The sequence below is a fragment of the Tachysurus fulvidraco genome, chromosome 23, assembly GCF_022655615.1.
Source record: "Tachysurus fulvidraco isolate hzauxx_2018 chromosome 23, HZAU_PFXX_2.0, whole genome shotgun sequence".
Taxonomy (NCBI): Eukaryota; Metazoa; Chordata; class Actinopteri; order Siluriformes; family Bagridae; genus Tachysurus; species Tachysurus fulvidraco.
Window position 1 is genome coordinate 10,785,626 of NC_062540.1, and position 13,469 is coordinate 10,799,094.

Consider the following 13,469-nt stretch of genomic DNA (forward strand, 5'->3'; position numbering starts at 1 on the left):
ATAACTTTGAACAAAAGTTTTAAACTCATGGTATATTAAGTATGTAACCTAGTGTTAATGTATTCAATGCTAGAGATTTAAGCACTTATGTACGTCGCTCTGGATAAGGGCGTCTACCAAATGCTGTAAATATAAATGTAAATGTAACAGTGGCATGGTTGATCGTAACAGTGGCATGGTTGATCGACAGGATTTTCACAAGCAACAGTTTACACAGACACACAACTCTAGAGTTTACACAGAGTGGGGCAAAACAAAAAAGAAAAAAAAATAAGATTCTGCAGGCTAAAACACCCTGCTCTTGAGAAAGATATGAAACCATGACTTGGTTAGGCTTTAACAGTGGAACTGGATGTGGACTGTTAAAGCCTAACCAAATAGAGTAGTAGAACTGAACTGAAACTGAACCATTTTTTAATCTTTATTTTTTCAATTTTGATGAGTCTGTACCCATGATAGCCTCAGATTCTTGTTCCTGGCTGAAAGGAGTAGAACCTGATATGGCTTCCTTAAGGTTAGAGTTAATATATCATTCCTGGCAGCTCTTGTACATTTTGTGCATGATTTTATGTACTGTGCTCCTGCTATGTGAATGGTTGTTTAGCTTAGTTATACAGCTACTGTATAGTTTCTTACAAACCAATTACAGCAGAATAACAACAGGAGAACCTAAAAAACTATTATAAAGTTACAGCACTGGAGACTTGTCAAAAACCATACATTAAGGAAAACTATAAAAATGTAAAAATGTTATATATAAAATATATATTTAACCCTATATTTGAGGCACTCATCATGGGCCTACACTCCAGCCATATTACTATCCTCTATATTTAGGCTATTTTTTTGTACCTCCTGTATACAGTAGTTGATTCACTTCCTGCGTGTCTGTGTCTGAGTGTTCATGTGTGTTTGCGTCTGAAATGGTTGTGATGCTGTTCTTCCTCCAACTATTTTGCTTTCTCTTTGATTAGGTGGAAATGTAGCCTTTCTGCACTTGTATGTGTAGATGGGATTCTGCGTCATCTTTGCCAAATAAATAATTGTCAGTGAAAACACTCACATTTTTGCATAATACAGTAAAGGTCATAACTTCTTTATTGGTCTCAATGCCACTAACAATGCTTTGTTACATATAGTTATGAATAATGAAAAAAAGTATACAAAAGCATACAAATGAGTACAAAAGTATAAAAATAAAGCCATGGAGTACTTGCTCCAAAATAGACTTTGTATAAAATGTACTGTTAATATGTAAGTTTTCAGTGCTAATGCTTTCTTTTATTTTACCAAATAGCGAATGACAAACATTTATTCAACATATTTAAAGAACAACTATATAAAATGTTAGAACTTAACAATATTAAAACACTATAATATAAAGTCTACATAAGGTGAAAAGTAGGCAATACTTTGTTCTATTTTTACATAGACCTACATTTTGGGCTATTAGATGTTTGTAGTTCTCAATGCAAATATAAGTGACAGAGAACTCCTATCTTACATGAGATAACAAAATAAAACAAAATATTTTAGCATACAGTCTTAAAATGGTTAACATCATATTCAAGCTTTATTTCTGAACAGTAGTCGTTCTGAAGCACATATATCTAGAGCTTATGCATTACTTTTTTATTTGCAAGCAATCAAAAAGGCTCAAGGGGTTACTGTACTTCAAAAGGCACCATAAGTTTAAAAATATCTGAAAATGGTACTAAAAACAGAATGTTTGAGGAAACAAAAAGCTCAAAAAATGCAACCTGTTATAACAGAAAACCCAATCAATTTTTTTTTAAACTTGTAATAATTTGTTTTAGTTCAAAATCAGTCCTTATCTTTCAGTTAGGTGCGTTCATAATATACCGTAGTTCCAGTGAAGGTCTATGTGAAGACCCTAAAATCTAGTTGTAAACATACAAAACAGTACCCTGTGTGTTGTTTAGAATTACTGCATTTTGCTATTTTGTTTTTTAATACAAAGCCTCTGGACCTGTTCTTTTTATACTTATAAAAAATATCAAATAAGCTACTTATATAGAAATTGTATATTTTGGCTTTGTTTTATATGTTAACTTTTTTCCCTCAAATGTATGGAAAACTCTTTGAGGTTCTTTGTAAAAAATGTTTGCAAATATACTGTATGTCGTGGGCTCACAGCTTAGCTTTGCACTGATGCGCTCATTTCAAGTATTTCTTTTAGTAAAAAGACCTATAGTACAAGGAATGCATTACCAATGCTTGTCACACAATCCAGTCACTACACAAACAACAAGAAGAACGAAAAAAAAATAAATCCCTTTTCCTTTTTGGGAAAAGTCCAACTGTAAGGAATAATGTTGTGACTTGAAATAAAAGACTCAGTCTGTGTACAGTATCTTTGGCATCCTTAGATGACTTGTGCTCTTTTAAAACAACTCAGATATTTTGGAGCATAATCAGTGTTTCAATTATTTGAAGTAACAAAGAGTATGGGAATTAAATATTACTACATCTTTGAATAAACACGACTGCAAAAAGACAGTCCCTGAAGAATAGTATTTTTTTTTAAATTCAGATTTTGATTGTATAAACCACACAGGATAAACATGGGAATTCGGTATACATATTTTGCATAAACATTAAGATATAATGTTCAACTTTTCTTTTGAGATGAGAGTTTACCAGAACTTTTGTCCATCAAGGTAGAAAAGGCATCTTTAAGTGAAACAAGATCCCTGATAATCAAGTACTGAGAAATGTTGAGGACAACTGAGTTTATGTGTTTATGGTCATCAGTTAGTAAAATAGCCTCTTTTCCGACCTTAAGAACCACACATGATATTTGCTGGCTCAAAGCAACAGCAGGACCAGCTGGACAGAATCACAAAACTGGATATCTAACAAGACAAAAATAACTAAACCTCATAGGTTCCTCTGTGTTTTGTGAAGCCATTTGCAGCTCTGTTGCTGTAGGTATTAACTCAGTGTGTAGAGTTAGTAGATTGGACACTTTTTTGGCTGTTATTCACAAGCAAAGTAGTCCTTCAAAGGGGCAAAGAGATGTCGGATGACTGGCACACTCCATGAGCGACCCAGCAGTTTCTGTCTGGCACCACGTCCCATGTTGGACACGTCTGTGTAGTGGACAGGGAACCCGAAAATCCTTAAAGATAAGAGAAGATCATTTACACGACAATATACAATGGATAAAAAAGTCTTCAAACCCCTGTTAAAATGGCATTTTTGTTAAACAACTTTTTCTATTCTCAATGTGAATATACTGTACAATTTAGAACAAATAAGTGGAAAGGATAAAATAAAAAGATTACAATAACATGGTTGCAAAAGTGAGCACACCGTTTTATATCATATAGCTGTCATCAATGAAATAATTCTGATCAACACCAAATATAAAGATTAGTTGTGTCAATTTTCTTTACATCCTCATGGTTTCATCTTACCCCTGGAGCCATGGTGCGTAAAGAGCTTACAAGGCATGCATGGTATCTGATGTTTTGAAAGGTAACATTTGATTTACGCTTGTTGAATGTTGTAAACGACACCATTACAAAATAGAGAAATTGACATCACCAAGAAGAGGACGTGTCTCCAAAACGTATATCAGGGAGGCTACCAAGAGAGCGATGGCAACAATAAGGGAGCTCCATGAATATCAGACTATGATTACTGCATGTGACTACAATTGCTCATATTTTCATATTAGATGGAAGACTCTTTCTTACAAAAACATCCATGCTTAACTAAATCTCACAAAACTACATGGCAAAATGTTATGATCTGATGAGACCAATTCCAAAAGGTAAAATAAATCCATTGTATAATTTGTGCAATAAAGCACATCACCAAAATAAGTCCATACCTACAATGTAGCATGGTTGTGGTAGCATCATGCTTTAGCTGGCTTTTCTTCAGCCAGAACTGGGACTTTTATCAAGGCAAAAAGAAACCAAGAATAGCTACAAATACCGGTTGATTTTAACTCAGAACCTTCAGGTGTCTGCTAGTATGATGAAGATGAAACAGATTTTCAGCTTTCAGCATAGCAAGGACCCAAATCTACATCCAGTTCAACAAAGGAGAGCCTTAACAAAAGATCAATGTTTTTGAATGAACTAGCCAGCACCCAGACCTGAATCCAGCTAATAACATGTGGTGATGGAATATAAAGTTTCTTTGATCTAAAATGCTGCTCACCTCTCAAGCTCTGTACACCACAGAATGTCTTCTTTGCCATTCATGATGACAGGAAAATGCTGGTCTTTTCCCTGCTTGATGGAGTTGGATCGGGTTGTGATGGTACGCACCTTTCCAAACTTGAGACACAAGGTGGTGAAGTGTTACTTCACAATTAGTGCTCAAAAGGCCATAAAGCCACACTTCAATCTACTAATTACTAAACTGTTAAATAATGCAGTAAGTAATCATAGAAGCCAGTGAGGGTCTTTCTAGGTGCTTGCTGTTTGACCACATCTTCAGTATGTTCACTAAAACATTTGGAAACATGCTGAAAGGGCAAGGTTACCTTCGCAACGCGGCCATGCTCCAGGCAGTCCTGTAGTTCTAGCTTATCCATACCAGAGGCACAGAGAGGCCTACAACAGAGGAGTTTCTTACAGTAAGGTTTGCAGTACTATGCCACGTATACTGTATACTTGGGACAAAATGACTCAGAAAACAAAACAAACCTAAATGTGCTACATCACTGCTACATCAAACTCATCCTCTTTCCATTCTGGTCTGCTGCAGTACAGCAAATGGTATTAAAGACACTGAATTTTAGATCACTAATATTTTGATTTTTGTTAATCTTGTTAATGTTAGAGCAAGTGCACTGAGGCACACTGTATGTAATGGCAATACTCATATTTGAATTTTGCCCTGACTCTATTGCTGAACAAGATCTGAGGACAATTTTTAAGTCAGCATGTAGTACGGGGCACTTTGAGTAGTAACAGAGTAACAAGTACACAACATTTAAAGGTTGTGTAAAAAGTTGAATATGTCGACATTCCCAGCTTCTTGAATATTTCAGGGCAAGATCTTTGTTCTGCTAAACCCTGGTGGAGCTGGATGATGGACATGACATACCTATAGAACCTTGTCATAACTGCAGCATAATGCACAAAGCATAGCTCACACGGCCTACGGAAATACTGCTGTCTATGCATTGCTGTGAGGCCAAAGATTGTGAGTGATGTTGAGATGCACAATATTTTTATAATATGTTTTCTTTTTCTCTGATGGATTTGTTTTGATGTTTTAACCAAATTATAGTTTACTTTCTTGGCTATCATATGGAGAGTTTCTGAATGCAAACGTACCACACTGCACACGGCATCGACTCTAGATCTTCATCAGCTTACTTGTAATTGAAATAAAGATGCCAACATACACCTTGCCATGGAACAGTTGAGCAGCCAATTGCTCTTACTTTTTTGTCCTTAAAAAAGGGGAACACCATAAGAAAGTGCTGTACTTCCTGCACTGTTCACCCGATTTGAATGGACATATACATAAAGAATGATTTAATTACAATTGAATATGCTGTGTTAAAGAGCTATATATTTTCCGAGCTGACACAACCTGGTGAACTGGACTCTTACAGTAAGTGACATAGCAAGGTGAAAGGCAGATGCCCTTATTCAGAGCCACTTACATTATCTCATTTTTATACAACCGAGCAATTGAGGGTTAATGTCCTTGCTCAGGGGCAAAAACGGTGGCAGCCTGGTGGATTGGTAGCCCAACACCTTAACCACTAGGCTACCACATGCCCCTTATCACATGCATATTTGTGAACACTGCAGTGCATTCAACAGACTATGCAAAAGGTGCTGCTGCCCTATTCCACCTGAACACTCTGTGGTTAATTGGCTAAGCTTGTTAATGATAAAGAGTGCTCAAACCAGACATTACCAGATGAAAAGGTCACTCAGCAGACCACACATTTTGAAATTTTGCCCTTGAAAATGAATCTCAATGTTCTCAACAGGTCAGGTATGCGCTTGTCAGTACTCCAGGTATTTGCATACAAGTGGAAAGTTCTCTTTCATCATCTCGTGTTCGACATCCACCTATGGGAAGGGCATCCGTTCCTGACCTCTACAGAAGCATCCAATTGCACCAAGTCTGGCTTGACAGACAGGAGCGCGTGCCAAAGGCAGGTAAGGTAACGCCCCTTACCCAAGTGCATAATGCACCTGCACGTGCTGCCTTTCCTCAGTTTACTTTCGCTTCTCGCGACTTCTGATCCTACCTCACAGCTCCCTGTTTTTTTGGACTGCACTTTCTGTCTTCAGGAGGACATATCGCTTGATCAGCCTCCGCCGGACGTGTTCGTCCTCAGCCAGGTTAGCTTCGCGAGCTGCCCACGCTCACACCCCCTTTTTTTTCCGTAGGCTGCCCGCCTGCTTTTTTTGCCTTTTTTCCTCCTTATGGCGCTCTCCAAAGCGGCTCCGGCTACTCCGGTGGATGACCTATCGCGAGCCTGCCCGGCCACGTGCGGTGCGCTTATTCCCATCCCTTCTGCGTTGTCTGCACGGGTCTCAAGCACGCGCAAGAGGCTATTGATCTGCCGGAGAACTGTAGCCATTGCCTGGCGCTCCCAAAAAAGCTCCTGCGTCGCAGGCTCAAGACGGCCACTTCCCAGTGTGTCGACTGCGAGCTGTCAGACTCGGAGGGGGAAAAAGGCGACGCCGCCGCGCTCCCGGGGGCCTCCCGCGGCGCGGCTTCCTCTGACTTGGCCGACATGTGTCCTTCCCCGTTTGAGGATTTACTACCGGCTGACCCCGCTTCACCGAAGGACCGACAGGCCCCTCAGGCTCCCCCCGCTCCACCTCAATCGGTGCTGCTGGAGCTTTGCGAACGCGACATCGAATGGCCGGCTCTCCTGAACGCTTCGGATCAGGAGAGGGATGTGTATGACGGTAAGCTTCTAGGGCCTCCTGCCGGCCCGAGGAAGCAGCTCCTGCCCGTCCTCCCTGCATGTGCAAAACACATGAGGTATTGCTGGGGAGATCCGCTTGATCTAAAACACGGTCTCGCGGGGCTTGAGGTGAAGGATATGGCGGGTCTGGGCATGGGCGACCCCCCCGTGATCGAGCCTTCCATCGCCAGACACCTTAACCCATCCCTGGGCGGGCTGCTCGCCCCACCCAAGCCCGTCCTCCCGGGCAAGATGGATCGTTTCTCCGCATCAATCCATCAGGCGTCTTATAAAGCCTCAGCTCTTTCCATTCGAGCTCTCAATGTCTCCTCGCTGTTGTCCGCGTATCAGGCTGAACTCCTGCTTGATTTGGGCCAGCAGCTGGAGAGTGGGTCGCCATCACCCGATCTCTGGAAGGTCAATGACCTCGTCCTCCGCAACGCCCGTCAGGCTGTCCAGGCTAGCGGGCGCTCTATGGCTTTGTCGGTGGTCGGAGAACGTGCGCTGTGGCTCAACCTATCTGGTCTCCCCGATAGTGAGAAGCGCCGCATCGCTGGGGTGCCAGTTGAGCCGGGTCAAGCTCTTTTCGGCCCAGCCGTTGCGCTGATGCAGCAGCGCTGCGTTGATAAGAAGAAGGAGGATGAGGCCTTCAAACTGTGTCTTCCTAGAAAGCCGGCGCCGCGCCAGACGCCATCTCACTATGCTGGCAGGTCCAACAAACACCGTGGGAAGCCACAGGCTCAGCAGGACGGGCCCCCTCCCCCCCGATAGGCCCTGGGGTAAGACGTCTTTCGCCGCGGCTCGGAGGCCTCCTATCCCCGCTCCTTCTGTTCTGTAACGTAAGCGACCGACCTGATGTTCGGCCTCTGGGGGTCTTCAGTCCGCGTTCATGGGCGGCCAGCCCTCCGGACACCCGTTCTACCCTCCAGGCTCACCCGTCCAAGAGACGGAGGGTCTCCTTCGGCGAGGTCGGCCCCCCCTCGCTGGCGAGGGTCATCCTTTGTTCTGCACACGCTTCACCGTTCCCCGTGTCGCCCAGAGTGCGTTCCCCGGTCCCAGTAGGGACGGTCGTGGGATCGATTGCAGAAGCAGTGTCACCAAACACCCCCCTTCGCACACCTCTCACATGTTCAATAAAGGATACGGCCCCAGTTTTTCACAAAAAAATTATGAAAACTTTTCTGGTTTGGCCACTGGAGGGCGCCGTTGCGCCATCAATGAACGGTCCGGCCCCCGGCGTCCCGCCCTCCCGTGTAGGGACGCTCGGGAGTCACGTGACAGCCTGGCTGTCTGTCTCGGCCCCCGATTGGGTGATTCACACAGTCACGAGGGATTACAGACTTCAGTTTGTCCAATCACCCCCGCGGTTCAACGGAGTGGTCTGGTCCCACACGGACCAGGGCTCCGCCCACATTCTGAAAGACGAGATCTCATCTCTTCTCGAGAAAGGAGCGATTCGAGTTGTACCCGCGCATCTAAGCGATCAGGGGTTTTATTCTCGTTATTTCCTGGTCCCGAAGAAGGACGGATCTCTCCGTCCTATTCTGGATCTCAGAGTGTTGAACAAACATTTACGGAAATACAACTTCAGAATGTTAACACACGGCTCTCTCATACGTTCGATAAAGCAGAACGATTGGTTTTGCTCGATCGATCTGAGCGATGCTTTTTTCCACATAAGCATCTATCCTCCGCACACAAAATTCCTTCGTTTCGCCTACCAAGGCGTATGTTACGAATTCACAGTCCTTCCGTTCGGGCTCGCGCTGATACAGTATCGCACATGTCTCAGATTACAGGGTCTTATGGCTTCGGCTGTCCATGTCTTGCCTCCAGGTCTTCTGAGAATGAGGGCTTTCATGAAGTGGATTTTGTCCCTTCATCTCTGCCCGTTGCTCGATCTTTTCCGCTTTGTCTCGGTGACGCGCGTGTGCATGGTCTCGCTGCGCCACTGGAGAGCTGCGGAGTTTTACGCACATGGGACCCCTCTCGGGGCGATCATGATGCGGAAAGTGGTCACGAGAGATGCCTCCTTGACAGGGTGGGGAGCCACTCAAGAGGGCAGGTCAGTGAACGGTGTGTGGCCGATCTCACTTCGCTCAGCCCATATAAATTACTTGGAGCTCCTCACTGTGTGGAAAGCTCTGATGCATTTCTCACCCCGCCTGCGGGGGCATCATGTGCTGGTACGCTGCGACAATACGACAGCTGTAGCGTATATCAACCGTCAAGGCGGCATGCGCTCCTCCAGGCTTCACGCTCTGGCTCACAAGCTGTTGGTATGGAGCACGCAGCACTTTCTGTCGTTACGGGCGACTCACGTCCCGGGCCTTTTGAACAGAGGTGCAGACCTTCTGTCGAGGGGGAACCCTCTGTACGGGGAGTGGAGGCTCCACCCCCAGATAGTGGGACTGCTCTGGGAGAGGTTCGGCCAGGCTGCCGTCGATCTCTTCGCCTCGCGCGAAAACGCCCACTGTCCTATGTTCTTCTCGCTTCGGGACGAGGACGCCCCCCTCGGCATGGACGCTCTGGCTCATCCATGGCCCAGCGTGCTGCTCTACGCTTTCCCTCCGCTCTGCCTGATATCCCCGACCCTGGCCAGGGTCGCGGTGCGGGGTTTATCTCTGATCCTCATAGCCCCCAGGTGGCCCAAGGCACCTTGGCTAGCGGAGATAATTCCTCTTCTGTATGCGGAGCCGTGGCCCCTCCCGTTGCGTACGGATCTCCTGACCCAGATGAACGGGGAGATTTTTCATCCTCACCCGGGCAGGTTGGCTCTCTGGGCCTGGCCCGTGAGAGGGCGAATTTGAGCACGCTGGGGCTTCCCCCCCGTGTTATCGCCACGATTCAGATTGCCAGGGGCCCCTTCCACACGCTCTCTCTATGATTGCAAATGGCGTGTGTTTGAGGCGAGGTGCGAGGAGCACCAGCTCGTCTCGTATCTGTGCTCAGTCACTGATATTTTGGGTTTTTTACAGGGCCTTATCGATCGTGGCAGGTCTTTTTAGACAATTAAGGTCTATTTGGCAGCTATCGCTGCATGTCACGCCGGTTTCGGGGGGAGTTCCCTTGCAGGACATTTGTGCCGCGGCGAGCTGGTCCTCTCCGCACACCTTTGTCAGGCACTACCGGCTTGATGTTACTCGTACCACCGTGGCTCATGCGGTCTTGAGTGTGGGCTCTTCGTAGCCACGTGCACTCTTGTCAGCCCTGTCCGCCTGGCCTGGCTGTGCATGTTTTTCAGGCATTTGGTCTTCTCCCCGCCATACGCTCGGGTTGGTCCATTTACATGTTATTTACATGTTCTTTTCCGGCAGGCTGCCCGCTTGTTGGACGTCAGCGAAGTTTTAACATGCATGTTGCCGCATGCTGTGTTTCCCTTTGGCTGAGCTTTTTGCCCCGCGCAGTATGTTATGTCTGCTGCTTTGTGACGTGCCGAGCACCACCTTTTTGGCCGTCCTCTGGCTTACAGGGCCTTGCTGTGAGTGTATTGGGCAACTGGGGAGTTGTCTATATCTCCCATAGGTGGATCTCGAACACGAGATGATGAAAGAGAACATTAGGTTACTGTCGTAACCCCGGTTCTCTGAAACATCGAGTGGAGAGATCCACCAAGTTTGCCCCGCTTGCTGCACGAGAAGCGAATATGTACACTGAGGAAAGGCAGCGCGTGCAGGTGCATTATGCACTTGGGTGAGGGGCGTTACCTTACCTGCCTTTGGCACGCGCTCCTGTCTGTCAAGCCAGACTTGGTGTAATTGGATGCTTCTGTAGAGGTCAGGAACGGATGCCCTTCCCATAGGTGGATCTCTCCACTCGATGTTTCAGAGAACCGGGGTTACGACAGTAACCTAATGTTTTTCAAGATGGTGTGAATCAATGGACATAAACAACTTATTTCAACTTATATATTAGTTGTCTAGATGTCTGGTTCCATACAAAAAAGTGTATGTGGCAGCATTGTAGCAGAAGAGGAGATAGAAGACATTTTTTTCGCAGAAGACAATCGTTCTTGGCTTTCAGTAGGCTCAGGTGTGGCTTCTGATTGGTTGGCCCCGCAGTGGCCCTTTGCAGATAAGACTGATCTACAATCTAAAACAATAGGTTCTACAACTTGTCATAGAAACCAGTAGAAGATGCAAATATAAAGTGGCATTTGTTTTAGATCACTATAGCCAGACAAGCAAGCAAACTGCAAGTGTTCTTGGTCAGCAAGCATTGTTACCTTTTGTGGGCCTTAAACATGTCCCTCTGTGGCCAAACCTAGCTTGCTTTATCGCAACTCTGGGGTGTTTGAACGATACACAGGCTAAATACAATCCATTATTAAGAATCACAGTTATTCTTACTCCTACAAGCAACACCCTGATTTATTCTCAGCCTCAATACAAAGTGATTATTTATTGAGTGATTCTTAGTAAAGTAGAGGGATGTACATATAAGTGAAACCCCCCCTGGCAGCCCTCCAATCTGTTCAATCACAGTTACTGTACATAACCGAATTTATTTCTCTTTTTAATTGATAAGAATGGGAATTATCAGAAAAACAGAATAGTCTGTAGCCTTGATACATCATCATAAACTGGAAATATGCTCAGATGAAAAAGTGGACTGCAGGATGCTGAATGTCATTTAAAGATGAACTCCCTGAACCATTTGATGAAAAAACCCTGGATAAATACTTTTTTAAACTTGTTCTTTTTACAACGATATCCATAATATATCTAAAAAAGGGAAATCAGAAAACAATCTATTTTCTCAATAGTGAATATGTGAAAGAACATCTACTTCTTAGGAAGCCTTTAGCAACATTGTAGTTTAACGTCTTCATTTAAATAAACATGAGAAATAAAAAAGAAATAAAGAAAAGAGAAATAAAATGTATATTACCTATTCATTCCAGGCAGGTTGCCCCAGAAATATCGAGCTCTGTGAGCAGCTGACACTTCAATAGCATCAATCATCACCGGATTGCACTGGATTGGAACACATTAACATGTTAAAAATACAAATAAATAGTTAAAACCACAGCTCCTACATCTTAATATTACTATTCCTTTTTGAAGGACAAGTTTTCTCCAATGAAATGAGACGGATAATTAAAAATGCCCACAACAAAAAAAGAGAATCTGCACTGTTCTGCACTCCAGCATCATCTATTAAACTTAGCTGATCCGTTTGACTTTAAGAAAAGGACAAATTTTGTGAAGAATACAAACCTCAAGGAAGCGGGAAATGTCCCGTTTGTCGTTGACGCCCATTGCAACCACGTTCTCGAACATCCAGAAGAAGGGCCGGTCTTCTCCTTCTTTTGGCCTTGCTTCGCTCAGCAGGCGATAGAACTCAAAGAACAGACGGCCAGTCCCTTCTGCAAAGATTATGTACGCAGTGGGCTTTATGTGTTGATTTAATAGAAAGCCGAAGAGTAAAGCCAAATTTAAAAATTACGTGTCAGCAACAAAAGGTTTTCTTGTTATGTTTAACTTCTGACAATTAAAGCAGGAGCAGCCACTTGATGGATTTTTACTGATATGTTTTTATTATTATTATTATTATTATTATTATTATTATTATTATTATTATTATTATTATTATTATCATTATTGTTAATTAATCATCTAATCTTTTTAGGTTTTAGCATGCTGTGTTCAGTGTAATTTGTGTTCAGCATGCTGTGTTCAGTGTAATTTCATTTTTTTTTACTAGTAACTCTTTACGAGGGTTAACAAATAATTCAAACAAAAAATCATAAAATACAGTACACTGAAAAAATACTGTGTAGAACCGGTTTAAATAACGGTTTGTCTGTGCTCTTATATCAGCGAGGAACAAATACAACATATCTAACGTTCTGTGCCCGAGCAGGCATCGTCATCTTTCATCATCTTTTTAATTTTGTCGGGTAATTGACCAGGCGTTTCTTGATATCCAACTTCCACAATATTTCCCCCTCACAACAACGAGCACTTTTGTGATGTTCAGTGTTTTCCTGATTCATGCTACGTGCTACCTTTTGTGTTTGTGTCTTTTAGGTTTGTTGTCTTGACTCTTTTCTTTTTTTTTGTCTTTCCCGGTGGTTTTCTATGTTTTTATTGTTTTCCTTAATAAACCCCTTTTTATGTTATCCTAGCGGCCTAATCAGTAAAGACACCACCCTTTTTCTGACTCAGACAGACAGACAGACAGGCAGCTCAGTCACTAAATGCTCACCATAAAGGCCCTTCCTTGCTGGATTGACAATAGACAGATCATTACATGGGCTTCCACCAATCACCAAGTCAAACGGTCCCCACTCTGCAATCTGTGGAAGTAAAAAACAACACCATGTAGTATTAATCCACACATTACCCCTCTACCCTGCTCCACCTAGCACTCACATCCCCAACTATCAGTTTCCTGGTACTGTTTTTGTTGCACTTCAAGCACAAATGCCATTCAAACACTCATTGTGCACTAAAATCTATATCATTCACAGGTCTTAGTATTTCAAACATCGAGTCTTGCACTGACAAGCAGTACAAAGCCAATGAGTAACAGGAAATCC

At 43.7% G+C, this 13,469-nt stretch overlaps 1 protein-coding gene across 5 annotated transcripts in view; it reads right to left on the reverse strand.

The window, feature by feature from the left end:
• Positions 1–1,075: 1,075 nt before the first annotated feature.
• The window catches only part of dnmt3bb.1 (DNA (cytosine-5-)-methyltransferase 3 beta, duplicate b.1), a 43,163-nt gene continuing 30,769 nt past the window's right edge, over positions 1,076–13,469 (reverse strand). For 4 of the 5 annotated variants that reach the window (XM_027145068.2, XM_027145067.2, XM_027145066.2 and 1 more), the window contains exons 17-22: positions 13,136–13,226; positions 12,145–12,293; positions 11,816–11,901; positions 4,523–4,592; positions 4,195–4,313; positions 1,076–3,142 (exon numbers count right to left, since the gene is read on the reverse strand). In XM_027145068.2, coding sequence (XP_027000869.2) covers positions 3,001–3,142; positions 4,195–4,313; positions 4,523–4,592; positions 11,816–11,901; positions 12,145–12,293; positions 13,136–13,226 — 657 coding nt within the window. In that variant the 3' untranslated portion in view covers positions 1,076–3,000. The remainder of the gene's footprint in view (positions 3,143–4,194; positions 4,314–4,522; positions 4,593–11,815; positions 11,902–12,144; positions 12,294–13,135; positions 13,227–13,469) is intronic. The other variant, XM_027145069.2, reaches the window with a different exon arrangement.